The 27,293-nt window shown below is 47.4% G+C and overlaps 1 protein-coding gene across 2 annotated transcripts; it reads left to right on the plus strand.

The window, feature by feature from the left end:
- The first annotated feature begins 4,504 nt into the window (after positions 1 to 4,504).
- Positions 4,505 to 27,173, plus strand: ATL3 (atlastin GTPase 3). 2 transcript variants are annotated; one of them, XM_007442493.4, is made up of 13 exons: positions 4,505 to 4,610; positions 11,662 to 11,879; positions 13,168 to 13,308; positions 14,224 to 14,328; positions 15,445 to 15,495; positions 15,574 to 15,630; positions 16,566 to 16,658; positions 18,779 to 18,917; positions 20,573 to 20,700; positions 21,608 to 21,664; positions 22,658 to 22,729; positions 23,453 to 23,902; positions 24,705 to 27,173. In XM_007442493.4, the coding sequence occupies exons 2-13, from the start codon at positions 11,673 to 11,675 to the stop codon at positions 24,789 to 24,791; spliced, it is 1,587 nt and encodes a 528-aa protein (XP_007442555.1). In that variant the 5' UTR covers positions 4,505 to 4,610; positions 11,662 to 11,672; the 3' UTR covers positions 24,792 to 27,173. The 2 variants fall into 2 exon arrangements, with proteins under 2 accessions (XP_007442555.1, XP_087993524.1); XM_088137398.1 differs by lacking the exon at positions 4,505 to 4,610 and having other exon boundaries at positions 11,613 to 11,879.
- The last annotated feature ends 120 nt before the right edge of the window (positions 27,174 to 27,293 follow it).

The following is a 27,293-nucleotide window of genomic DNA, read 5'->3' on the forward strand; positions in this document are numbered from 1 at the left end:
GCGCAGGCGCAAAAAGAGGGCGGTGAGCAAACGTATTGCGAAGGGGCGTGCCGGGTTGGGCGCTTCTCGGCGCAGGCGCAGTGAGAAAGAAGGTCGGGAGGAGGCGTGTCTTTTCGGGCTGTCAAAATTTCTCCTAATTTGTTTTTTTTTTTAAAGAAAATCGTATATTCACAGGCTGATTTAACTTAAATAAATATGGAAATTGCTAAAAATATCAGTGTAGCTTTGTTGTTGTTAGAGAGAACTAAACTTGAGTTTTTAGCTGCCAAATAGTTCAGGAAAGATTATGTCAATGTTTTGAAAGAATTAATGCCACCTAACATTTTAGTGATGTTTCAGGTTGGAGTATATTTTAATTGTAACATTCTTCTGCTTGATCGCTAGTCATCTCAAACATCATTGTTTGAATAGAAAAAGTGGATATACCTTTTAATAGGAATGGTAATATTATAATGTCATTTGTTGTTGAAGATGTTTGAGAGTTAAAGGCCTTTGTGGATGACTAGTTTATTCTCGGTGGCTAATTTTTCTTTTGGGGTTTTCTTTAATGTGGTTTTTTTTTAATGGCATCCTGTTATTGTACTGATGTTTTTAATTGTGTTAGCCATTCCAGACTTGCTGATGTCAGAGGGGCAGTCCTATGCATGTAGTCAATAAAATAAATATAATAATAATAATAATAATAATAATAATAATGTAAAATCTCCATGCCTATCCAACTTTGGTTGACCTGGAAAAGCCATGCAGGGTCCGACTTGGGTGGGAGACTATCCAAAATCCCAGGCTGGACATAGAAGTAGAAAGGCTTCTTGAAAGGAGGCCATGGCAAACCATTTTTATATGACATGTGTTGTTTTCTCTCCTGAACTCATCAGCAGTCCAGACTGCTTTTTTTAAAAAAAATCTATGAAAAATTCAAAATTCAAATGCAGGAAAATGTAAACTTACATCTAAGCCAGCTTTTTCATACGTAATCACCAAAGGTGATGAAACTTTCTTTCCAAATGGTTGGGACTACAACTCCCATTACTCCTGACCATGATGGCTGTGACTGATGAGAGTTATAGTACAACCCGGCAGATGAAAATGCATAACGTTGGTTCCCCTTTTCTCCCTTGCTGCTACATCTGGCAGGCCTCTGAAGTGTAAGCAACATGAGGTCCTTGGGATGTGGGATCACAACTCCCATCATCCCCCACAGTTGGCTTTGGAAGGACCCTCTTTGCCGATCTTTTCTGAGAAGCTCTTGGAGGAACCCCATAGTCCTGGTCCTGGGGTTGCAAGACTGGGAAGCCCATGGGCCACGGCCATTTTGTAATCCCTCCCCTGTACTCTCTAATAATAGCTCTGAAATTGGGCACTTCCCTGCTTCGAAGCTGGGGGGGGGGCACCGTTCTCCACCCCTTATCTTGCAGCAGGAAACAGAATAAAAACAGAATAAAAACAGAATAAAAACAGCTGCTTAAGACTTCAAAGACGTTGCAGGCCTTTGAATGAATGACCAACGCAAATATCCGTTCTGCAAATCGACCCAGCCTGCCTGTACTCCGTGGGCCTGCAAAACGTGGCTTGCTCTGCTTTGCTATAAGTATGTCAAAACAGGGGTTTGGGGATTCCCAGGTCAGTCCCTGCCTGCATTTTGTCCCCTCCTTTAAAATGAATGACAAAGGCGCTGTTAGTGGTTACTGGACCCAGGGAGACAATTCCCAGTGGCAGAAAACCGACCAACCTACCTAAAAACCACGTGCCCACTAGAGGGCAGCAAAGAGGCACAGAAAACCTAGCTTTTGCTGCCTCTTGGGGAATACCGAGATTTTTGCAGCCCAATAACCCTACTACAGTAAACTCATTTTCTGTACCATATTCCAGGGTTCCTCAACCTCAGCAACTTTAAGATGGGTGGACTTCAACTCCCAGAAGCCAGCTGGGGGATTCTGGGAGTTGAATTCCACCCATCTTAAAGTTGCTGAGGTTGAGGAACCCTGCCGTACTCTATTTCACCCACGGCATCAACTGGAAACTAAGCAGAAGGGCTATGTTTGCACACACCCATGAACCCCACCACCAAAAGGAAGCACTTGATCAAAACCCAGCCGGAAAGTGGCTATTAAAACGCTCTTCAAGCAGCCCAAGGAAGGCATTGCATTTCTGAATGGCTTTGGGAAAGGTCTGAAGCTAGACCACCGGGTGGTTTTCACCCAGGAGTATACAGCAAAGTCCAACTGTTTTTTGTGTTTTTTTTAAAGACCGGGTGCCTTTGAAAGCTGCCAAACCGGTTCCTTGCAAAGCGCTGTGAAAGGCAAGAAACATGAGAAAGAATGGCAGTCAGCGCCAAAGTCTTACAGCTGGGATGGCGTACAATGTCAGAAACAAAAATCACTGCTTGCTATGGGTCAGGGAAAAAGAAAACACTTTTTGCACATGTCTTCCCTTTCCTGCATTTCAGCTGCACATCCATGGGTCTCAAAGCCACATCTGCAAAACGAATCTAAGTGCAAATGTAAGGGATTTGATGATACTCGGTGTCTCAAAGGCAAACTCTCTTGTAATCTTGATAAGGTGGGGAGGAAAGTAGACAGTACTGTAATTGGTTTCTCACTGCTGGTTGTCTCTCTCTCTCTCTCTCTTTTTCTTTAATTGCTTTGATTACGTGCCATCAAGTTCCTAACCCCAACCTGGTCCTTCAGGTCTTCCAATGGTGCCCCCATCGCCCCTAACTGAGTCCATCCCCCTTCCTGTTGGTCCTCCTCTTCTCTTTCTGTCCACCTTTTCCAGCATCAGAGTCTTCTCCAGAGATCTGGGTCTTCGCATCATGTGTCCAAAGTAGGATCATTCGGGCCTGGCCATTTCTCAAGTGTTTCTCAACCTTGGCAGCTTGAAGATGTGTGGACTTCAACTCCCAGAATTCCCCAGAGTTCTGGCTGCCGGTCCTCCTCTTCTTCTCTTTCCGTCCACCTTTCCCAGCATCAGAGTCTTCTCCCCAGAGCTGGGTCTTCTCATCATGCGTCCGAAGTAGGATCATTCGGGCCTGGCCATTTCTCAAGTGTTTCTCAACCTTGGCAGCTTGAAGATGCGTGGACTTCAACTCCCAGAATTCCCCAGAGTTCTGGCTGCCGGTCCTCCTCTTCTTCTCTTTCCGTCCACCTTTCCCAGCATCAGAGCCTTCTCCCCAGAGCTGGGTCTTCTCATCATGCGTCCGAAGTAGGATCATTCGGGCCTGGCCATTTCTCAAGTGTTTCTCAACCTTGGCAGCTTGAAGATGCGTGGACTTCAACTCCCAGAATTCCCCAGAGTTCTGGCTGCCGGTCCTCCTCTTCTTCTCTTTCCGTCCACCTTTCCCAGCATCAGAGCCTTCTCCCCAGAGCTGGGTCTTCGCATCATGCATCTGAAGTAGGATCATTTGCGCCTGGTCATCTGTGCCTTGAGTGAGAACTCTGGGTTGATTTGTCCAATGGTCCATGTGTTCGTTTTCTTGGCGGTCCGCGGTCTTCTCAGGAGTCTTCTCCAACACCCAGTTCAAAAGTGTCAATACTTTTCCTATCCTGCTTCTTCCAAGTTCAACTTTCGCTTCTGCATTCGCCCCAACATGGGGAATACCACGACTTGCACAATTCTGATCTTTGCAGGTACAGACACATCACGGCATCTTAATCTCTTTCCCAGGGCCTTCATGGCTGCTCTACGGCGTATTTCTCGATGGCCTGTTGTTTTACGGTTGATGCTCGATCCTAAAAGGCAGAAGCTGTCCGCCACTTTCCTATCTCCGTTGCCAATTCTAAGGCTGGTCGTTCTCCCTGTTGTCCTTATATTTAATCTTTATATTTCATCTCAGTCCCATTTTTTTCAACCTGCTCTTTGACTTTTCGTACTAGAGCTAGTAGATCTTTTGCATTTTGGGCCACTGGGGTAATGTCATCAGCAATTGCCAACTCGCCGACTCTCCCTCCCGTTTCTGAACCAAGCAGGCAGAAATTAAACAGGTCAATCCCCCCCCACACACCCCCTCCATCATTTGCTTTCTCTCCGTGTTGGGGGAAAACCTTCCCCTCCTTGCATTTCTCTTTGCTCCCATCTGGCACCGTGCAGAAGTGCCAGACTACAAAACCCATAATCCCCGGCCACAAGGCTGGGAGTGATGGGGGCCGTGCCGCCACCCCTCTGCAGACTGGGAAAGGCCTACAAGCGCGCGGCTGCCCTCCCCCGCACGCGGCGGCAGCGAAGGCTTTCCCTTCTCCCGGCTTGCCCACTGCGGCATTTGGACTCCATCTCCCGAAATGCCTTGCGCCAAGGCCGCCCTTCGCCGCCTTCCCTCGTTCTCTCGGGAGTTGTAGTTCGCCTGAGCCTCTCCGCCGCGCGCCTTCCAGCGGAAGCGCCCTCCACGCGGACTACACTTCCCGGCGGGCTCCTCCAAGGGGCCTCTTCTGCCCCCTTCGCCGCGCCTTCTTCTCCCCGCGTGGCGCCGGCGCAGGGCTCCGCCTTTTGCTTGCTCGGCGATGGGGCGGGAAGAAGGGCGGGCGGGAGGCGGCTGCTGCTGGGGCTGCGTGTCATTCCTTCGGCAGCAGCGGCCGCGAAGTTAGCATCTCTGGGGCGCATCAGGCTGGACGCGGCCGGTAGGGACCCTCCTCTGGTTGCAATATTCAACCTCCTCGTTGCACCTTCCTCTTTGGGGGGCGGGTGGGGAAAATGCACGGAGCGCCCCTCTTCCCCTAGGAGTGGGGGGCGCCTGTGCGGGGCGGGGGCGATGCCCCCCATTATGGCAGGTGCTGAACTACGCCTCCCCGTGTCTCCAGCCAGAGATAGCGGTGGGAGGTGCCCAGCGAGCACAGAGACCCCCCTTTCCAATGCAGTAGGCCAACCAAATGCTGCAGGCTCCGGTTAGCCGAATGGCTGGCCCTTAGCCAAGTCGGTGGGGGCTGATGGGCGTTGTGGCCCCAAACATCTGGAGGGCACCCCCTTGCTTCTGGGGTGCTGGAAGAGTTTGCTTGCAGCTCAGCGGACTAGAAGCAGCTTTAGGGGCGAGGGGGGAGCTGTGTAGAAGATTATGCCTGCCCCCCGTCTCTCGTTGCACCGTCTGAGCGCTTCAGGGCTTTGGCCGACTCTGTGGTTCGTTCTGGTTGAGGTTTGCAAGATCGTTCACACGCTACACAGATCCACAAATCGCCTGATCCTCATGGGGGGGGGGGGGAAGCGGGCTGTTGTGGAAACTCAGCCATCTTGTAGTTTAAGAGTGCCTCCCCATGCGTGCAAACCATAAACAACCCATGTTTGTCCCGGCTGAGATTCTGATGGGAATGTCTGCCTAACATTTCAGGCTAAGAAATCCAAACTGAGCCCAGGGGAGGCGGTGGAATTCCTCTCCCCCAGAGGTCTGTTTCTGTGTCTTCTGTAGCCTCTTCCTTTGATGTAGGCCTTGTGGACTTTTTTTCTTTCTTTTTTTAATGAATGGCTTATTGCATTGGGACAAGCCTCTGTTCTAACGTCAGGAATACGTGCAGACAAAGATCTCAACCGGTATTTCAACATATTTCTTCATCGCCGTCTGGTTTAAGTTGTGGATTTGGGTCCGATTGCAGTCCCTTGGCAAGGGGTGCAGTTCTGAAGTCAACCTGGCCCTCTCCAACCTGGTGCCCTCCAGATGCTTGGCGTCCACTGTCTTGACCACTCGATGTGGTGGCTGGGATTGATGGGAGGGGTATTGATTGATTAATCCGAATCTGGTAGACCTCACTCCCATCATCCTAGCCCACTCAGGTGATTGGGCATTGATGGGGCACGCAGTCGACCTGGTGCCTAAAATCGGGTTTATTTCAATGCTGTATTTGAATTGCATTTTATCTAGATCGATTGAGTTATCACTTGACCTCTGTAAGAAAGAAGTACTAAGGATTATGAGTTACAATGCTTGGATGTTCCCTCCGAGATCAGAAACAGGAGGACTCTCTTGTTGTTTGGGGAACTACAAATGTGTCCACGCAAGGAGGTCCAGTCGCCTCTGCCCAACCTTCTTGAGAAATCAGCAAGACTTTTCATACACGATCCTGTCAGCTTGACCGCTGCTGGGTCACAGAAAAGCAAAGAATTTGCATGCTTCCCCCGTCCTAAAAGGAAAGCCGATGTGTGGCTTTAAAGAAGGCTTAGAGTATAAAAATTAGCTGGCTGTTAGGGAAAAGAGAGAACCGCTGCACGTGGTTTTCAGCTTCCTGGATTCTGGGATTTTCAGGGTGGAGCCTCCATGTTTAGAGACACTGTACCTCAAAGGCCCAGTTGTTGGAAGGGATGGCAAGCCACGGGCACAGAAATCACCTTCCTACTTTGCTTACAGGCTCTGTTAGAAAGCGCTACTCATCCCAAGATGCTTGGTTTGGGGGAGCAAACGAGGAGGACCTAGAGGCCTTGCTTGGAGGAAAAGGGCCAGGAGTGATCTCTCCATGCTCCTAAATGCAAAACAGGCAGGGAGTGGTCTTGGTTTCTGACTCACTGCATCCAGAAGCTGGCTGGCAGAGTTGATGGTATGTGAGTGGATTCTGCTCTGTGGCTCTGTGGGTGTGAGTGTGTGTGTATACAAGCACGCAGAGCAGCCTTCTTCCTTTCACGGAAGTTGGTGTTCCAAAGGAGTGTGAAAAGACCCATCCCAAACCTCTTGCTTGCCAAAACAAGCTTTGGAACAATAAGGGCTCTGGAGGGGAATCTGAGGATCTGGATTTTCAACAATTTACTTCCAGAAAGGAAAAAAAAAATAAATTGGACAGAAACAGCCAAGAGGGTGAACCTCACCCGTTGTCACAAAAAGGGTCGAAAGGTAGGATTGGGGGGAAAGGATTGGAGGCGAACCCAAGCGTGCTGTGTTTGCTTTCATTTAAATGTAGTGGTTTTTTTAGGAGGAAAAGGAGCTTTCTAAAAGTTTGGCGTCTGTCCCAGCTCTTCGTTTTCTGGAAAACTAAATGGAGAGCCTTTTTAATTATTGAGAAGCGACTCGGAGAGCCTCTCGCCCCTGAGCCCTCTGGGTTGAGATCCCCCCATCCCCTTTGCTTAGTCAGATTTGCCCCATCCAATTCCTTCTTCTCCCTTTTCAGTTGCTGCTGGAACAGGCCCTTTTGGGTTCCCCTTATTTTATTGTTTTTATTACTTCTCTTAAATTCCTTGAAGGAACTGTAGCCAGTACATTTCAGTTAGATAAGATGATTCTGAACTTTAGCAGCCTGGCTGATGGGTAGTGATGCTAGGAAGTGATTTATTTGGAGGGCCACCGCTGCCCCGTTGAGTTTTGCAAGAATTTGCCAACCCAGATGGTTTTAGGTTTGGGGCTAGAGCAGGAACTTGAGGTTCTCCAGAAGTTTTGGACTACTCCTCCCATGATCCCTTGCCACCTGTGATGGTGATAGGAGATGAAATCTCATTCTTCTGGAGGACACCAATGAAAGGAAGAGGTGTAGCGTAGAGGTAATGCACCACTTTTCTCTGGAGAAAGTCCTTGGCGTCCCAAAGAATTATATGGTCCAGCACTTCCTGAACAACAGCTAGTGTAACACCCTCTTTACGAAACACTATTTTAGGTGGGATTCGTTGTAAGTGTTGGAGCTTGGCTGTAGACTGTGCACACTGACAACAAAGTAGGATGGCTCTGAGCACGGGCAGAGTATTTTTCTTAGCATGCCATCCTGCTTCTTGCCACCAAACCTCTAGGTCGGTGTTTTTCAACCTTGGCAACTTGAAGATGTGTGGATTTCAGCTCCCAGAATTCCCCAGCCAGCATGGCTGGCTGGGGAATTCTGGGAGTTGAAACCCACACATCTTCAAGTTGCTAAGGTTGAGAAACACTGCTCTAGGTCTTCAAGAGAAGGATTTGATATTTTGCAAACATTTCTGCCTTGTTTTCAGCCTGAAATGCCCCAGGTCGTCTGAAAGAACGATGAAAAGAATAATGTCCTTGCCTTCTTGCTTAAGGCCCAGTTAGCTGATCAACAGATGAGTTTCCATGGGATTGATTTTCTCATGACTCGCGCTCTTCCTGCCCCAAAACTGGTGGTTTATTGAATTACCCCAGCAGGAAAACAAAGATGATGTATGTTCAACTGCTTTTTTGGGGGGGGCTAGGAAGATAAGTAGATGAGAATTAAGAAGGTGTGCTATGCAGCTGGTATATCGCTGAGCTCACCAGAGGGGGAAAAAAAGTGCAAGGAGATTGTTTTTGATGGATGACGTGCCATCCGCTCAGTGGTGACTATTAACAACCCCGTAGATCAATTTTCTCCAGGAGGATCTGTCCTTTCAGGTCTCCTCATGGTGCACCCATCATCACTGCTGTCATCAAGTCCATCCACCAGGCTGTGGCCATCCTCTTCTCTTTCCTTCCACCTTTCCCAGAATGAGGGACTTCTCGACAGAGCTGGGTCTTGGCATCATCTGTCCAAAATAGGATCATTTGAGCTTAGTACCTTGAGTGAGAACTCTTGTCATGGTTCATAAAATCATATGTGAAGAAAACACGACCAGAAGTAGGAACGTCCTCCTTAAAATGCTAGAACAGTGTTTCTCAACCTTGGCGACTGTAAGATGGGTGGACTTCAACTCCCAGAATTCCCCAGACAGCCATGCTGTCTGGGGAATTCTGGGAGTTGAAGTCCACCCATCTTACAGTCGCCAAGGTTGAGAAACACTGTGCTAGAACGTCGAGTTATTCAATGAACCCGGTGGCTAGCTGGTCCCCGAATGAATGGATGAAAATACTTCGTGTATAACCTACGTTTTGAATGATGCAACCCGCTGCTGCTGGTTGAGTTGTCCCTTTGAAGGGGATTGTACAACCTCAAGAAGAGATTTTATCACAAATGTCTAGTTAGAGCAGGTGTTGGTGCAATCGACAAACAGTACATAGGAAAGAGCTTCTGTGGGATTGTTTGAATTAGCCACCCCATAAAGTTGCCATGTTTCAGCTTCTCAGCGCTGTAGGTGCGAGATTCTGGTTACAGACTGGGCTTCCATTATGCAGAATGGATTCTTTTCTGTTTCTGCTTATAACATTACAGCCAGTGCAGATGACTTGAACTCATTAAACCGTGAGAATGAAATATTCATGTTACACAAAGTGGTTTCTTGGTACATTTTTTTTTAACCCAGGCCAGGGATCAATACGACAGATTTCATTTTGAACGTTGGATGAAACATCTTTTCAGTGCCATCAGGGACAACAGAAACACTGCTCTTTTGCACTGGGTTACACCTCTGCTTCGACAGAACCTCAACATAGGACCTTATGCTTTTATTTTCTTTACCGCAATTGGAAATCCACCCAGAAAAGTCTTCGTTTTCATGGCGCCCTGATGCTAGGAGAAAACGGCTGGTTGGATTTGCTCCTGTTCCGTGCACGGAAGAGGAACTTGGTGAAATAAAGACGGCTGGAAGGATGCAAAACATCACAGCAATTGTGCGTTTCTGGAGTTGGCTGACAGAGCTGGCTCTCGTTGCCCTGGAGACAGGATTGCTTGGAACACTTTGGACCATCTAGGATGGGTTTGGCCTTCAAATGGATGCTCTCCTTGGCTTCCTGCCCTCCTCAGCATGAATTCCCATGAGTGCTCAGCAGTGGGGGGGGGGGTTGGAAGCCCCTGCCCTTGAGTCCTGGCACCACATTTACAAGCAACCTGTACCATCTCCCCCCCCCCAACCTTGCATGGACCATCCAGCCCGACTGTAGAGGGTGGGAGTGGTCCCTCGTGGTGAAGCACGGAGATTTGCCCCCTGTTTGAGAGAAGACGACTTGGCTCCCTGGAGAGAGGCTCCTGTTTATCCCACTTTGGGGCCGGTGGATCTGCAGAGCAAGAATCGCGTCTGCTTTTGTGTGCAAAGGATCGCTTAAGATTTCACGGGGTTCAGACAGTTTGCCAAGAAGAGTGCCAGACTCGGGGAAAAAAGGGTGCTCTTTTTCCAAACGCTCCTGTCCTTATGTTGTATGTCGTTCAACGCTGCTGCATCTCAGAGAAAAAGCACTCTGTTTACGAGCGCAAAGTGTCTGCGTCTCCATTTAAAACAACAAAGCACGTCATTGAGCTATAGAGTGGGAAGGGACCCTGAGGAGCAACTCGTCCTGGGTTTTTCAACCTTGGCAGCTTTAAGACATGTGGACTTCTGCTCCCAGAAGCCCCCAGGCAGCAGGTGGGCTGGGGAATTCTGGGAGCTGTAGTCCACACATCTTAAAGCATGCTGGCAGGGGAATTCTGGGAGGGGAAGTCCACATGTCTTAAAGTTGCCAAGGTTGAAAAACACTGATCAAGCAACTTTCTGCAGTATGCAGGAAAACGAATTCAACCACCCATGAGAAGTGACTGTCTAGCCCCTTCTTAAAAACTCCCAGAGTTGGAAAACCTACAACCTCTACAGGTAGACTGCAGATCTTGCTATCAGAAAGTTTTTCCTTATATTTAAACCAGTGTTTCTCAACACTGAGAAACGTTAAGATGTGTGGACTTCAACTCCCAGAATTCCCCAGCCAGCATGGCTGGCTGGGGAATTCTGGGAGTTGAAGTCCACACATCTTAACGTTTCTCAATGTTGAGAAACACTGATTTAAACAAAATCTAGGAACCTGCAACTCCTACCCCTTATATCCCCTTCTATCTGTTGTGCGTGTGTATGTGTGTGTATGTATGTGTGTGTGTGTGTATATATATATAGAGAGAGAGAATTCCTCAGCTCCATCCTTTTTGGCCAGACACTTCCCATCATTGCCAGACAGTGTGGCCTTGCTGTATAAATATCTCTTAATTGGTTTTTCAGGAACCCAGAAGATAGAACTGAAATAATATATTATGAAAAGAGAATCAATAAAGTACACTTAACGTGGTACGTTCGGCTGCCTCCATGATTCACTTCAACATTGTTTTGATCAAAACGTTTGTAAATATTTTGAGCCTGGCCAGTTCACAACAATGTCGATTTCAACATTGTTTAAATTTGAAGAAGTTAGCGGAGACCCAAAAGCGCTAACGTAATTTCAGCAAGCCCAAAAAACTGCGGGCGGATTATGCAAGCGTGCGTCTTGCTCGGACTGTGGTATGGAGAAAAAAAAATTACGCTGTTGAAACGTCTTTTGTTTGGCAGGCAAGCATTCGTGTTTAGGAATGGAAAATGTTTAGACGTGGAAATAATATAGCAGCGGAAGAATTTCTCAGGACAAAGCATTTTTGTCCCGTGTTATGTTTGATTTATTTGGGGATTGTAGTTTGCCTCAATGACAAGAGGAAGACCAATGTCCCTTCTCTTCTGCCTCTGGAAAGTTCATTATATTCTCCAGATTCTGGAATAAACATCCTGCTTCCTTAATGAAGCCTGCACCAACCCTGCACGCTAAATATTATTTATTTTGGCCTTGAATGGTTCGTGATGGTGGTCCTTACAGACCCTGATTTGGGGGCTGGGGGGAAGGAATTGCTTGAAATATTATAGGTTTTAATGTAGCCCTAAAGCACCCATTTCGTTGCTGACGGTCACGGGTGATCTTGGAGGGGAAACTGAGCGGTGTAAAAATGGGTCTGTCTTCCATGGTGTAAGATGGAGGGCGCAGGGGCTGTGTTTCAGCTTCTGGATTCTGCCCTGGGGAGGAACTTGGCGGGCTTAATTATTGATGGACGATGTCCTTCCATGTTCCTTTCTTGATTCGGACAGGAGGAGATGCCATGTCGGGCACCAAGCCGGCTCCAGTACAGATCGTTCTGGTCCACAAAGAAGAACATTCCTTTGAGTTGGACGAGAAGGCGCTGAGCCAGGTCCTTCTGCAGGATGCCATCCGTGACCTTGACGTGGTGGTGGTCTCCGTGGCTGGGGCCTTCCGCAAGGGCAAGTCTTTCCTCTTGGACTTCCTTTTGCGTTACCTGTACACCCAGGTAAGGTTGGCTGCCAATTGCACAGCAGCAATATATATATTTATAACTTTAGAAGTAACTCAAGGTGGCAGATGTACCTAATACTCCTTCCTCCTCTTGTTTTCCCCACAACCACCACCCTGTGAGGTGGGTTGGGCTGAGAGAGGGGGACTGGCCCAAAGTGACCCAGCTGGCTTTTGTGCCTAAGGCAGGACTCGAACTCACCGTCTCCTGGGTTCTAGGCCAGTCATCTTGACAGAGTATCATTCAAGGGGCCTCTGTGTTTTGATGATGTGGCCACTTCTAGGGGCAATGACTTCCAAATTGCCCTTCGTGTGTCTCTGCCCCAAAGAGTTTACAGTCTCTCTTTTTTTCTGGATTTCCTCCCCTTTGACTTTAGATGTATTCAGTAAACCTAGGTTTTTGCGTGAGATGCTCATCCCCAGTTTGTTCTTGGTTGTAACTCCCGGACCAAGGTTTCTCAACCTTGTCAACTTTAAGATGTGTGGACTTCAACTCCCAGAATTCCCCAGCCAGCGAGGAATTCTGGGAGTTGAAGTCCACCCAACTTCAAGTTGACACGGTTGAGAAGCACTGTTCTAGACAAAGAATAAACTGTGTTTGAATCTGGGTGTAGTTGCATATTTACTTCCATAGAGAAAAGGAGAGCTTCCTTCTCGTTGGAACATGGGAGTTAGCAAGCTGAGGCTTGTTGTAGTTGATCTGCAATCATTTTATACCATGGTGTAGAGGTTACACAACAGCTTTTCTCTTCGTACAAAGCTTCTATTCTGCTCTCGTGACTAACAGTTTGAACTCAGGGATCGGAGACCAGGATAAAAATCCTATATTTTTGCCCCTGGGTCTTGCAGTGGTGCGTTCCCAAAGGTGCACCAAACATATTCATTGTTCCCAGTCTTCTGCCAAGTGACTTGGTCTGTCGATGGAGAGTTCTAGTGAGCCTAAAAAAATCTTATTTTTGTCAGACTGGGTCCAGCAAACAGTTTAAACTACTTTTTTAAAAAAGAGGTCTCTCTCTCTCTCCATCTCCAAGAGAAACATCTGTATGGAGAAGAGAAAAATCTTCCCTTGACCCAACAGGCCTTGGAATACCTCGGATGGCAGGGGTATGCTGGCCTGGCATGATGGGAATTGTAGTCCGTCTGGTCTGTGGAGTCCTACTTGAGAAAACTCTGGCTTGAGGCTGTCCAGGCACAATATCCAGCGGGCATTTTTTTGTCTTATGATCCTCCAAAACTTTTTGAGGGGGGGAATCCTCTTTCTGACACAGTGGCGGCTTTTTCCGCAGAAAGAAGACGAATCCAACTGGCTGGGGGTGGACGACGAGCCGTTGACGGGTTTTTCGTGGCGGGGGGGCTCCGACCCCGAGACCACCGGCATTCAGATCTGGAGCGAAGTCTTCATCGTGAAGAAACCGAGCGGGAAGAAGGTAAGCGCAGCGTGTGAAAATGGGTGTCCGTTTCAGGAGAGTGTGGATAAAACAGCTGTTGCTTTTTCCTTGCAACATCCCTGAGCTAAGAACCAGCTCTAGAACTTTAGATATTAGTTGGAGTAAAAGCATAAAAAATAATTATTCACCTACAGCAAACTGACCAGGAAGCTCAATGACCTTGGGGAGGGGGCAGCTTTTCAAAGACTAACCCTTTGCTGGAAAGTATAATTGATATTACAGTATATCATTATGGCTCTATCTGTGGAGTCCTCCAAGACCCTCTCAGGGGTCTGCGAAATCAAAATGACTTGTCAGGCATTGAAGATTTTTGCAAAAATGGAAAACAGTGTCACTCTTCTCGTGACTTTTTATTTGTTAAAAAATGCAAGGTTTTTTCATGAAAAATATTTATGTTAATATCTAAGGGCATCTTGTTATTTTTACACGATTCCATCAATATTCTGTGAATGTGTTGGTTTTAATTTTTAATATGGTAGATATTGATAACCTGTCCAAACCAAAGCTCTTTTGGGATCCTCTACCTTATTTAAAGTGGGAAGGGATCCTGAGAGCAAATCATTTAAAAAACAGTCCTCTGTTCATCTGTTTCATTGGCTTGCTACAAAAATCATTTTCTCTTGTTGACGAGGGATATGGAAAGGTCTGGTTTTTGACCTGCTTGGCCTCAAGAAAGCCTTCTGCCCTATTTTGCTTTTTTCCTCCGTTGGAAAATCAGGGAATTGTCTGTTTAATTTCTGTAGATCGACCGATTGGGCCAAGCCTATTGAGGGCGCTGGGTGGCCAAGCGGAATTTGAGCCTTCGTCTTGGAGACCCAAATGCAAGGCTTTAACTCCCAACGCTAGAACGGGCTCCAAAACGTCAGATGTTGGATCATTTGTCTCCTCTTGCAGGTCGCTGTCGTGCTGATGGACACCCAGGGAGCCTTTGACAGCCAGTCCACCGTCAAAGACTGCGCCACCATTTTTGCCCTCAGCACCATGACGAGCTCCGTTCAGGTGAGCGGCCGTCCGTTCGCTTGTTCAAAGTTCCCGCGGTTTGCAGCTGGCCGGCACTGCCATGTTAGGAAAACTAGCCCGGAGTCCGGGAAGAGGGAGTGCCGGAAGCCAACTGCGCCAGACTGAAAGGAGTTTGGAAATGGTGATTAAAGGACGGGCGTGCAGCGGTTTGATTGATCTTAGAGGTGAACTGATTGCTTCTGAATTAAAGGGGGGCAGATTCCCGGAAGAGGCTATTCAGAGTGGGTTATACTGAGAAATGATGACGGTGCTGGATTTGGAGTGGGGAGATCCAGGTACGAGTCCCCTCCTCGGCTCCAGAGGCGCCCTGGGGGATTTTGAGCCTATCGCTCTCTCTCTCTTTGCTTACCTCACAGGGTTGTTGTGGGGGAGAATGGGAGGAGAGAGTGTTTATTAGTAGTAATATTTATTCCATCTGTATGGCTGATCATCTCATCTAAGCGACGCTGGGTGCTCATGACAATGATGCACGCCATCTTGAGCTCCTGAATGAAAGGTGGGGTATAAATCTAATCTTAATTGGAAAGCGAGCCTGTTTGGAAGCCAGATTATTTGTAGATGATCCAGAACAGCCTGTTTCAAGATCTTGATGCTCCTGGAGATCGTGTTTATCTACCTACCTACCTACTTACCTACCTGATACCTCTGTCTGTCTGTCTGTCCATCCATCCACCCAATTTATATAACTGCTCATCTCACATATGTGATTCTGGGCAGCTTACAAAATTAAAACATGATACCCAAACCCCCAAACGTAAAATAACCCTACAAGCATTAAAGCAATTTAAAAAGCATACAATACAGATTCATAAAAGGGAAACACTTCTTTATTTAGTTTTCAGTCTCTTCAGGTTCTGAAAACCTACCCATGGAATAATATGTAAAAATTGGGGGGGGCGAATGGGGGGCCTTTCTTCAGTGCAGTCACGGATTCAAAGCTGCCGTGAGCCCCCAAAGAAATCTTAGCTACAAAAGAAGGTTTCTGCCCTAATCGGTCATTCAGGGTTTAAAGGGGAGACGGAAACCTTCGTTGCAAAAGTTCTGCACAGCTGATGCTCCAGAATTTAACTTTGTACATGATTCTTTCCTTTTCAGATTTACAACTTGTCCCAAAACATCCAAGAAGATGATCTCCAGCAACTGCAGGTAGGCATGAATTCCAGGAAAACGTGTGATCCATCGACGCAACCAGCTTTCAATGTCCCTTTTTATCTCTTTGTGTAGCTGTTTACGGAATATGGGCGTCTGGCCATGGATGAAATCTTTCTCAAGCCATTCCAGGTACGTGTTGGGTCAGGGAGAGCCCACATGGACACCCATCGGCTCCATTTGTAATTAACCTGTGGAACTCACAGCCACAGGACAGGGCGAAAGGTCGAGGTGGACGAACATTTTGACTCTGAAAGTTTTGAGTCCGCTGTACTCTGATTCAGATTAGAAACCGTAGTTCCCATTCAGGGAAGGGTCTTGAGTCCGAAACAATTGTTTTGAGATCAAAGCAGAGCCATCATGATTTTGCTTCTCCAGGGGTCGGGACAACCTGGATCAAATTAAATAATTCTGCATTCAGACTTTTTGCACCTTTCTAAAGAAAAGGGGCATTGTCTGAAGGTGACTTGAAATAAGAGGACAAGCCTTGTGGCTGGTTTAAATGCCACTGCCAAAGTATTGGTTTATTTGCTAGATTTATCTTCCACCTTACTTTCAAGGTAGCTTACATTAGCAATCTCACCTCCCCCCCAAAACAATTCTGTGAAGTAGGCTGGGCTGAGAGAGAATGACCTGCCCAAAGTCCCCCAGGGACCTCTGTGGCTGAGGGGGGACTCAAACCTGGATCTCCCCATTCCTAATCTAGTACCTTCACCTCTGGAACATCTTGGCTTTTGGGCTGAGAGGGAGGGACTGGCCCCAAGTCTCCTGGGGAGCCCTTGTCACTGAGATGGGACTCAAACCTGGGTCTCCCCACTCCTAGTCCAGTGCCTTCACCACTGAACCACCCTATTTCTTGAGCTGAGAGGGAGGGACTGGCTCAAAATCCTCCAGGGAGCTTCGATGGTTGAGGTAGGACTCGAACCTGGATCTCTACACTCCTAGTCCAGCGCCTTCCCTACCACACCACACCGACGCTTAATCTGTCTCCTCTAGCAGAAGAGGGAGATTTCTGACGCAAGTCATGGGGTGGGGAGGCTTAATCTGAGCCTTTTCTCTTAATGTAGACACTGATGTTCCTGGTGCGAGACTGGAGCTTCCCGTACGAGTATGGCTATGGCTTGGCCGGAGGCATGTCCTTCCTTGAGAAACGTCTGGAGGTAAAACCAAAGCAAAAAAACCCAGCCACCGTGACCATGGTGCATTTGTACGAGAAATAGTGGATGTGGCCGGGTGGCGGAGAACGTGGCCCGGTTTCGCCCCAGCATGGATTCTGTATAAATGGGAATGTTTTTGGTTTGCTTTCTGCGAGCATAACTTGGGGCAGGGAAGGACTAGACCCCCTTTGTGTTTGAAGATTGCAAATGGCTGGATTTGGTTTGACGGATAGATGGGTTGATCCAGTTGTTTATATACTGTTGTTTTGGGGAGTTGAGGGGGTTTACATTCAATATAAAAACAGCTATGTTAAAACAACCCCCTGGGAACATACAGAAGCCCCAGCCTGGATGAACCAAATCAAATCAAAACCAATTCAGGTTGTCCTTATTTAGCAACTGCCTTGTTTAGTGACCGTTTGCAGTTACGACAGTGATGTAAAAGTAACTTTGCAACCAGTCCTCACATTGACGACCGTTGCAGGTCTGTAAAGCAAAGAAAAACGGCAGTAAACTCATAAATACAGTCACGGTTTCACTTAGTGACCATTTCGCTTAACAGCTGAGTTGCTGGTCCTAATTATGGTAGCTAAAAGCGGACTACCCCAGTGTCACCCATCATCCCTCAAGTCCACACATCTTAAAATTGTCAAGGTTGAAAAACATTGCATTAGAGGGTCTGCGAAAAAGAGAATCTAACAGCTCCAAGAAATCCTCATTAATAAAAAACAGCTGGACTACAGTTATCTAATTTCCAAAATTCTGTAAGCTAGAAACCATTTTTCTGGCTTTAAACCTGGTTCATGAGGCTGCGTGAATCTAGCTTCCTTGGTTTTGTGCTTGGTAGCGGCCCCGTAGCAACCAGCTTTCCTCTGCCTTTGAAAGTGGTGGGGAAGACTATTTTCCCCGGGTTCCTGCAGTTGTCGGTGGGGATAGACCAAGTTGGGCTGACTTGGTGTGAAAGAGTGTAGACCTGGCCTTGGGAAGGGAGCCCTGAAGTGTCGGGGAGGAGACAAGATGACTCCGTCCCGAGAAAGAGGAAAGTGTGAGAAAGGAACTCAAAGGAAGCCCGTCTTGATTTCGTTCAGTATTAAGACGCGGCAGAGAAAAGCTACCGAGTGTTCCTGAAAGCTTTGCTCTTCTGACATGTGGTAGGAAGGCTGTTTCTTCTGTTCCTAAATGAAGGAATGGGAAATTTAATGAATCAAAGGGAATTCCCCGGGAAGGGGCTTTCTTACTAAAACTGTAAGAGTGCAGTGGCATAGAGAAAGGGCTGTCCTGTTCTTGTATCCAGTTGCCTGCCCGGAGCACCGTGGAGATTCCCACGCATAGAGAGCTGGGTGCAATGTAACACAAGTATAATTTGCTTTGGAGTGGGGAAACAGCTTTTGGGTGTGGTCCCTCAGGTTCTTTCCAACGCTGAAATGGTGAAATGCAAAACTGCCTTGCAAAGATCATGCTCTGATCCTGCCTATTTCTTTATCTTGACCTGTCCTGCATTTGGACGTTGGCGTCTTTGGTGCACAGGGCTAAGATTGAGCGTCGCCTTGGGCCAAAAAAATCGCCTGTATGACCTCTGGAGGCTGAAGGAAGGGAGTTGTCTAGAGCAGTGTTTCTCAACCTTGGCAACCTGAAGATGGGTTGGACTTCAACTCCCAGAATTCTGGGAGTTGAAGTCCACCCATCTTCAAGTTGCCAAGGTTGAGAAACACTGCTCTAGCGTGTTGTCCTTGGCACAGTTCTGCCTTCACAATGATTGGTTCAAACAAAGGTGCCGATCTGCTAAGATCTCCGATTGCATTGCTTTCGTGCTTCCAAACTTACCTTTCAATCCTAAAGGACCAGAAATTTTATTTGCGGTGAAACAGCCCTGCGTTAAAATACTGAATTTTGTGCCCGATATTGCAAACGCACCTGTTGTTTTTATTTTTCATCCCTTCGCACTGGTATGGAATTGTGCAAAACAAGCGCGTGAGCACTTCGCTCATTCCTTGGATATTTTCTAGAGGACGGTTTCATTCTCCAATTCTGCGGATCCTTATACTTTTTTATTGTTACGAATATTAAGGACCGCGTTGGGTTTTGTTGACCTATTTGGAATTCTCCCGTCTTTCTCCCACGAGGTCAAATCTCATCAACACGAGGAGATCCAGAACGTCCGCAAACACATTCATTCCTGCTTCACCAACGTCAACTGCTTCCTTTTGCCCCATCCGGGCCTCAAAGTGGCTACCAGCCCGAATTTCGATGGCCGTCTGAGCGGTAAGGGCTAGAACCTCTGAAGGACCCGCGGCTCGATATAAAGAAGGTCCCACGTTCCAAAACGTAGCTTTGTCCTTCAGATCCCCAGTTGGTAAAATTCTCTTTGGAAAAGCATCTCTCAATTTTATTAAAGCGTTCCAGGGTTTGGCTCTTCGTCCGGCTTCTGTTTTACATTGGGCTGTTCTTGCAGTAAGCAGGATTTTATTCTCTGTGGTACACTTGGTTAGCTGAGTTGGGTATTGGAGATAAAAAGGCCAGTATATTTTTATGAGTATTTCTCACAAACAGGGAACTGTTAGGCTCGCGTGAAGCACTTCCTGGGGGTTTGGATTGAGGCCCTGGGCTGGCTCACCGTTGATATATAAACATAAGGACTAGAAACTTTTTAAATCAAAGTGGATATCCTGGAAGAGCTGCCATTTGTGAATGGTACTTGACCCTGCGTGATTTTAGGTGGAATTGTGAAGCATGTCCTAATCTTAAAACTCCTGTTTTGGCTTTGGGTTCCTGGCCCGAGGATGAACAATTTCCTCCTATCCCCTTTGGAAACGATGGTACCAGATTGGGAAACCAACATTGGAGAATATGCAGTAGTGACACAATTGATAATATATATCGATAATAGAAGTCTAACCATATTTAAGCAAGAATGGGTCCCATATTTTCTACCCATCATATAGCAGGGCAGATTTAGACATTTGGAATAGATTTTTTTAGGGAGAAAGTTATGAGACTAATCAAAAATAATAGATTCCAATAGATACTAGCAATAACCTTTAACTTAAAGCATATTTATCTAGGTTGTAGTCGGTGGTTGGGGAAATAAATGGAAGGAAAGGGAAAAATGTATTACGAAAAGTTTTCCTGTAATGTTTTTATTTATGTTTTATTTACACTTAGTTGTTTCTTTTCATCTTATTCAACTGTTTCTATTCTGTATAGACTTTTTTCCCTTTGCATTTCATTACTCTAATAATAAAAAAGTTAATGTATTTTGCAACATTTTATCAGTCATACTTAGCATTAATTGCACAACTTAAGCAACCTTTTGTTCAGTCACATCTTAGAAACCTATTTAACATTGATATAAACATTTTCTCATCTTTAAAGGTTTAATTTATCTAAACCTATGTTTTTCAAACTTGACAATGTTAAGATGTGTGGACTTCATCTCCCAGAATTCCCCAGCCGGATAGGGAATTCTGGGAGTTGAAGTCCTCGCACCTTAATGTTGTCACATTTGAAAAACACTGCTCTAAACCATCAGTTTTTTCCTTTCAGCAAGAGGTAAATACAGAAAAAAATAGTGAGAGCTGCTGTGGACTGGCGGTTAAGGTGCTAGACTGGGGTTTCTCAACCTTGGGAACTTTAAGATACGTGGACTTCAACTGCCAGAATTCCCAGTTGAATAAGATGAAAAGAAACAACTAAGTGTAAATAAAACATAAATAAAAACATTACAGGAAAACTTTACAGGAAACTAACAATTTCCACTTTCTATTGTATAAATGCACTCAGTTATTACCTGTATTCCACAATGTCTGATTTATATTTTATAATGCAATAAAACAGTTAACTTGGGAGGGGGGGAATCCTTCTATTCCCATTGAATTCTTCCTCTTTATCTTTTTCACCCTTCTTTTGTTTTTGCGCAGACATCGCAGAGGAATTCAAAGATCAGCTGAAGCAGTTGATCCCCTTTGTCCTGGATCCCAGTCAGCTCTTAGAAAAGGAGATCAACGGTTCAAAAGTGACCTGTCGAGGCTTGTTGGAATATTTCAAGGTATGTTTCCTCTCATTGGTTTTTTTTTCCTTTCAGCAAGAGGGAGGTAAATACAGAAAAAAATAGTGAGAGCTGCTGTGGACTGGCGGTTAAGGTGCTAGACCGGGGTTTCTCAACCTTGGGAACTTTAAGATACGTGGACTTCAACTCCCAGAATTCCCCAGCCAGCCATGCTGGCTGGGGAATTCTGGAAGTTGAAGTCCACCCATCTTAAAGTTCCCAAGGTTGAGAAACCCTGTGCTAGACTAAGGGATGGGATTCTTAAGGTGCTAGACTAAGAGAATTCATGTTCTTGGCCATTGAAGTTTCTCATAGATTGGGGGGGGTGTCTCTCCCTCTGAGCCCAAGAGACAGGGTGGGGTAATGCTGAAGGTGCTGCACCAGGTGTGGGGAGACCCAGGTACTAGCCCCTGTCAGCCACAGAAGCTCCCTCACAACCCCTCTCTTTCAGCCCAACCTGCTTCACAGGATTATTGTTGTGGGGGGGGGGGGAATAGGGAAGAGGAGCACTATATATGTCATCTTCAGTTCCTGTACAAAAGAAATGAGATGTAAATCGAGTAAATAAATAAATAAAATATTCAAGGGTGGATGAACGATCAGGACAGGCAATGCTCAGCGCATGTTGAGCTGGTGGTAGAACATCTCAGAAATAGCGTGGCTGGCGGGAACTGTGGAAGAACCCCCTCGCGCTGCTCCGTTTTGTGTTGCAAATCCTATTGAGGGATCTCCTCCTTCTGCCTGCCTCTAGTGCAGAGGGTGCTGTGTTTTTTAAGTTGATTCAGAATGCATAGCTATTTTTGGACTGAACGGAAAGCAGTATAAATGAATGAAGCAAATCATGCTTTAATAACAATGTGCAGTGTTATAATTGTGGCCAGTGACCTCTTCCTTCACTTCACCCCAGGCTTATATCAAGATCTATCAAGGGGAAGACCTGCCACACCCTAAGTCCATGTTGCTGGTGAGTTTAGCCTGGAAATGGAAGAGCTGAAATCTCTGGGTACAATTTAAGGTGCTGGTTATTGCCTGCAAAGCCTGCAGAACATCTCCAGTTGCCTTTGTTCACCCCATGGGATCTGAAGCACATCCTCCCTGCCAGATCCCAGAGATCCAGCAGAGCGGACGTGCTTTGGATCCCTCCTAGGAAAAACAACCCAGGAGGCACACCTCTGTTGTAGTGCCTGACTTATGGAAGAATAATCCTTGCGAGACATGGATGGCTCTGACCCTGGTGGCTTCCATAAGGCCCCGAAAACCTGGTTCTTCCCCCACGCCTGGGGCCAGAGCCTGACCCAGAATGAAGGCTCTTGAATTGAATCCTCAACAGTTGGCCTCACTTCCTTGGTTGTGTTGCTGGGTTTTTTTTTAAGTTCCTTTGCTTTTATGCTCCTAACCCAGAGTCACTGCTGCAAGTTGGGAGAAAGTATAAATCAATACAAAACAATACCCTTTTGAGGAAGGAGAGCATGGAACGGTAAATGAACTGGACTTTTTATTTATTCTGTTTATTCATTTACTGGGGCTTATATGAACCTTGAGAGGCTCTGAGCAGTATACGTTCCCTTCTTAGAGTACAGAGATAGTAAGACAGTGTAACAGAAAACGACTAGCAATAGCAAATACAATTATAGAACTGTATAGAACGGTTTCTCAACTGTGGCAACTTTAAGATATGTGGACTTCAACTCCCAGAATTCCCCAGCCAGCCATGGGAATTCTGGGAGCTGAAGTCCACATATCTTACAGTTGCCAAAGTTGAGAAACACTGGTATAGAAAACCCACAGCAATAAACCTCCAACCACAACCCAGGATGGGGCTCCCAACTTACACCCAATCCTTTTCCAAGATTCCACTAATGCGCCGGTTTTTTAACAGTTCTCCTGAAACTCAGCAGAAGGTGGGAGAGCTCGTCTCGTGGCTTCTGTTTCTGACGTTGCTTCTTCTCCCTTGCAGGCCACTGCTGAAGCCAACAATCTGGCTGCTGTCGCTTCAGCCAAAGACCTGTATTACAGCAGCATGGAAAAGGTGAGGGGGCTGGGGCTGGCCTGGGAGAATTTACCCCATGGTTGCAATCAGCATGGGCTGCCTTTGAGTCACTCCTGACTCTGTAGGCACGTCCCTGCAGTTTCCTTGGCCACATTTTCAGAAGGGGTTTCCTGTTGCTTCCTTCTTCCTAGGGTGGAGAGAGGGGGACTGGTTCAGAGTCACCCTGAAGGCACCCTAAGGCAAGACTAGAACTCATGGTCTCCAGGTTTCTAGTGTGGTGCCTTTAACCACAACTCCAAACTGACTCCCTTCCCTTCCCTTCCCTTCCCTTCCCTTCCCTTCCCTTCCCTTCCCTTCCCTTCCCTTCCCTTCCCTTCCCTTCCCTTCCCTTCCCTTCCCTTCCCTTCCCTTCCCTTCCCTTCCCTTCCCTTCCCTTCCCTCCCCTCCCCTCCCCTCCCCTCCCCTCCCCTCCCCTCCCCTCATCCATCTTGACTCCTGACGACTGCTTGGACAAGTCCCTGCAGTTTTCTTGCCACCATTTTTGGAAGGGGTTTCCTGTTGCCTCCTTCTTCCGAGTGCTGAGAGAGAGGGACTGGCCCAAAGTTACCCAGTTGGCTTTTGTTTCTAAGGTGGCACTAGAACGCGCCTTCTCCCAGTTTCTAGCCCGGTGCCTTTAACCACTCCACCAAGCTGGCTCTCACAGGCTGCTTTGCTGTGCCCAAAATCTTAACCAGCCATGCCCTCCCTCCCTCCCCCCTCCAGATCTGTGGCGGAGACAAGCCCTATGTCGCACCTGAGTTGCTGGAGCAGAAGCATCGGGAGCAGAGCACCCTGGCTTTGGAGCACTTCCGGCGCATCAAGAAGATGGGAGGCCGGGAGTTCAGCCAACGCTACGAGGACGAGCTGGCGCAGGAGCTGAATGATCTCTTCGAAGACCTCGCCAAGCACAACCAGAGCAAGAACATCTTCAACACGTTCCGGACCCCCGCTGTCCTCTTCAGCCTCATTGTGATGCTCTATCTGAGCTCGGGGATCACTGACTACATCGGACTGAGCATTGCCGCCCAGTTCTGCAACTTCATAGTGGGGCTGTTGCTTCTGTCCCTCCTAGCGTGGGGCTACATCCGATATTCGGGCGAATACCGCGAACTGGGGATGGTCATTGACACTACAGCGGAGTTCGTGCTGCAGAAGATAAGATCGGGCCACGGGGTATGTATCTGGCAATGGGGTGGCTTAGCCATGCGGGTGGGGGGACACATTATGATCCTCTTCACTGGATAATCTCGTGTTAGCACATGGTTCAGGATGCCAAAATGCAGTTGGCAGGAGTTGGACCCCTTAAACCTTTAAGGGCCCCCCCAGTACCCTGAAATCCCCAAATGCAAAATGCTAGAAATTAAGAAACATGGTGCCTCTAATGACAGGTGCTGCCCTGGAATCAATCAATCAATCAATCAGTCAATCAATCAATACTTTATTACGGTCATGGACCAGGATTTGCCCTGGAATCTGTGATCGTGGATGGAACCAAACACAAGAATCCTTCTGCGCAAAGAAATCCTTTCTGGGTTTTCCTCCAACTTTTTTTCTGGCAACCTAATTTACGGGGCGGGGGGGGGAACCCACCATAATTTACAGTTTGACAATCGGGAGTCAGCAACTCCTTTAAAGAAGTTGTATCTTTTCCTGCATTTGGGAATGTGTCTGAATTAAGAAGGTGTTGATGGAAGGGGAAGGAGAGAAATGGTAAAGAAATGGGGTTCTGCTGGAAGACTTGAGTGTGGTTTAAGCTGTTAGGTCTCAGAGCAGTGTTTCTCAACCGTGGCAACTTGAAGATGGGTGGACTTCAACTCCCAGAATTCCCCAGCCAGCTATGCTGGCTGGGGAATTCTGGGAGTTGAAGTCTACCCATCTTCAAGCCGCCAAGGTTGAAATATACAGTCTTAGAGGTTTGTTAAGTTTGAGAGTTTCCCTGACCTGAGCATTTTCCACCTGTTCTTACCTTCTCCAGGTCACCCGTTTAGATGCACCCCTCCAGAGAACAGGAGCCTCGGGCCCCTTGTCCCAGGGAGCGTCAGTGGACAAGAAGGCCAAGTGAGGCCCGACTCCCAAAACGTGGGTGGAAACATTTCCAATCCAGGCATCGCTTTGCAGAGCTTCATAGACAGCAACTCCGAGCCTCTGAGTCGGGATCTGTTCCCCTCCCTTCCCACTCACCTTTCTTTTACAGGCCCCTTCCCCACCTTTTTATTTCCCTTCCCTCACTTAAAGAAGAATCTTTTGCACTTTAACCAGGAAACACAACAGCTGCTTTAAAGCCATTTCCGTACCAGTTAGTGCCTTCGGTGACGAAAAGGAAACCAACTTGACGGCTCCCTCGTTTCAGCGACCGGCTCTTGTTTTTTGATGCGTGTCGGTCATACCAGGAAGGAGATGCCAGCTCCCCCCCCCAAAAAAACAGCTCCCCTGGGCATCCAACTCAGAGCGCCTAACTCTTCAAGCCCTTCCTTTGGCGAGAGTTTGGCCCTGCGTGAAAAACATCAGAGGGGTCTGTTGAGGTCTGCCAGGCCTAGCCCAAAAAATAAAATAAGGAAAGCTATTTTTTGGTGTGCCTTTTCCAAGCTGGGCAGTGCCCGTGTGCCTGCAGCAGCCAAGAGAATCGCGCCCAGCTAGCCCCAGTGACTTAGAAACCCATCTCAGGAAGTTCAGGTTGGGGAGGACAGAGGTGCCAGTATGTTAAACGTCTTGGCCGGCCGGCCCTGCCCGTGTCTTTTGCTCTCTCCCTGTCCCAACTGGGATTTGCTTCAGCTTGGGTCTTGCATTCGCTTAGCCTGGCGCATTGCAAACACCGTGGGATCCCCTTAAGTGCTTGGGCAGGACCACATTGGCATCTCAGTCTGGATCAGGGGTGAGTAGTGCGGGCCACGTCAGCCCAAATGCTCCGTCCTGTCTTTCAGGAGCTGGAGCTTTCCGGGGGCGGTCGAAGCACTGATCCGGGAATGTGGCGTGCATGTGTGTCTGTATACGTCCCACTTGGCAGCCATAGACACGTTGGGTTGAAGCACAGCCAGTCATGCTGCCTTAAATAGTAGCTTTCGGGTTTTTGCTGGTATGGAGAACTTTTTCCCCAAGCTGTGGAGGGCAAATCAGCCTCTTGGTCTCATTTCTGCAGGTGCGTTTTCCCATTCTGAGCCACGCTGTTTAAATGCCTCCTGCTTTCCTTCCTTTGCTTCGCAGCCCACCGAATCAACTCCGGGATGGTTGAAAACTCTGTAGCAGGGTGTGCTGGATGGCTGGTAAACTTGCCCAAAGTTCAGGGTGTCTCCTAGACCCACTCTCTGCCCCTTCCCCTGCTTGGGAACCTGACTTGGCTAGGCGTTGCACCAAAAATTCTTTTTCTGCTCCAAGCTCTGGGTCATACTAGCCTCACTCGATCACCAGGGGCTTCTCCAAAATGTATAATACAGTGTTTCTCAACCTCGGCAACTTGAAGACGTGTGGACTTCAACTCCCAGAATTCCCCAGCCAGCCTGGCTGGCTGGGGAATTCTGGGAGTTGAAGTCTACACGTCTTCAAGCTGCTGAGGTTGAGAAACACTGGTGTAATAGCTTTATGCATTCTGCAAGGTGCCTTCTCTGGCCTTTTTGCCTTATTCTCGCTGCTGCATGAGTCTGACTCATTTGATCTCAAAGCACAAATGTTGGTTTTCTGGCCCATTGGATGGAAAAGAGGGAGCAAAAATCCTGGGGAATCTGCAGAGTTCTCGCTATGCTTATTCTCATGACCGCCCTCTGCTGGCGTTTCCTTTTCACGGCAAGCCTGTTTTCACAAGAGAGTGTTTGCACTCTTTTTCATTGATGTGAACAGTCGCCACGTTTCTCAAAACCACAAGCCTCTAAGCTCAGAGTGCAGCTTCTTGTCTCGGGGGAAAGAAAAGTCTTTGATCTCTCAAATTCCTCCATTTTTGTTGGGGTTTTGTGTCTATGGAGTCCCAAGGTGTTGGATGAGCGGATTTATCTCGTTCTGTATTGTGTAGACACGGCTGAATTTAAAATCTAATTTGCGGTAGAAGGACAGAGATCTCTCTCCTGGGCTGCTGTGGAAAACGTAGGCCGTACCAGTTTCTTTTCTTTTAAACGTTGGGTGGAAAGCGGAGAGCCAGGTTTGTGTTTGGGCTCTGGGTGTGCTGAGAGGACAATTCCCAGAATTCCTTTGGCTGTGCCTCCTGGGAATTCTGGGAGTGGCAGTCCAAGACATCGAGGGGTTTCCCGATGGGGAAGGTTGATGCCATTTTCCCTCTGCGGTTTCCGCCTTTGCCCTCGCCGTTCTCAGAACTCTTCCAACAACTTTGTCAGTCATACGTGAAAACTTTGCGCTGGGGACCAACGTTGTCAGGATGTCGATGCTGAATTATATTTATAAAGCACAAAACAGAGCATTCCACTTTGCAACTGCAAAAATAAAGATGGATCTACCGAAATGGTGGCATTGGAAGTGTGCGTGTGTATTTATTGTGTGTGTGTCTTTTTCTGAAAAGCTTGTGCCTATAGAACAGACCTCTTTCCTCCTCTGGAATAGGACCCAAGGGATTTGTTATGGA

The sequence above is a fragment of the Python bivittatus genome, unplaced genomic scaffold (assembly GCF_059951505.1).
Source record: "Python bivittatus isolate LINGU-HERP-01145 unplaced genomic scaffold, Pbiv_v1 ctg000180_np1212, whole genome shotgun sequence".
Classification (NCBI taxonomy): domain Eukaryota; kingdom Metazoa; phylum Chordata; class Lepidosauria; order Squamata; family Pythonidae; genus Python; species Python bivittatus.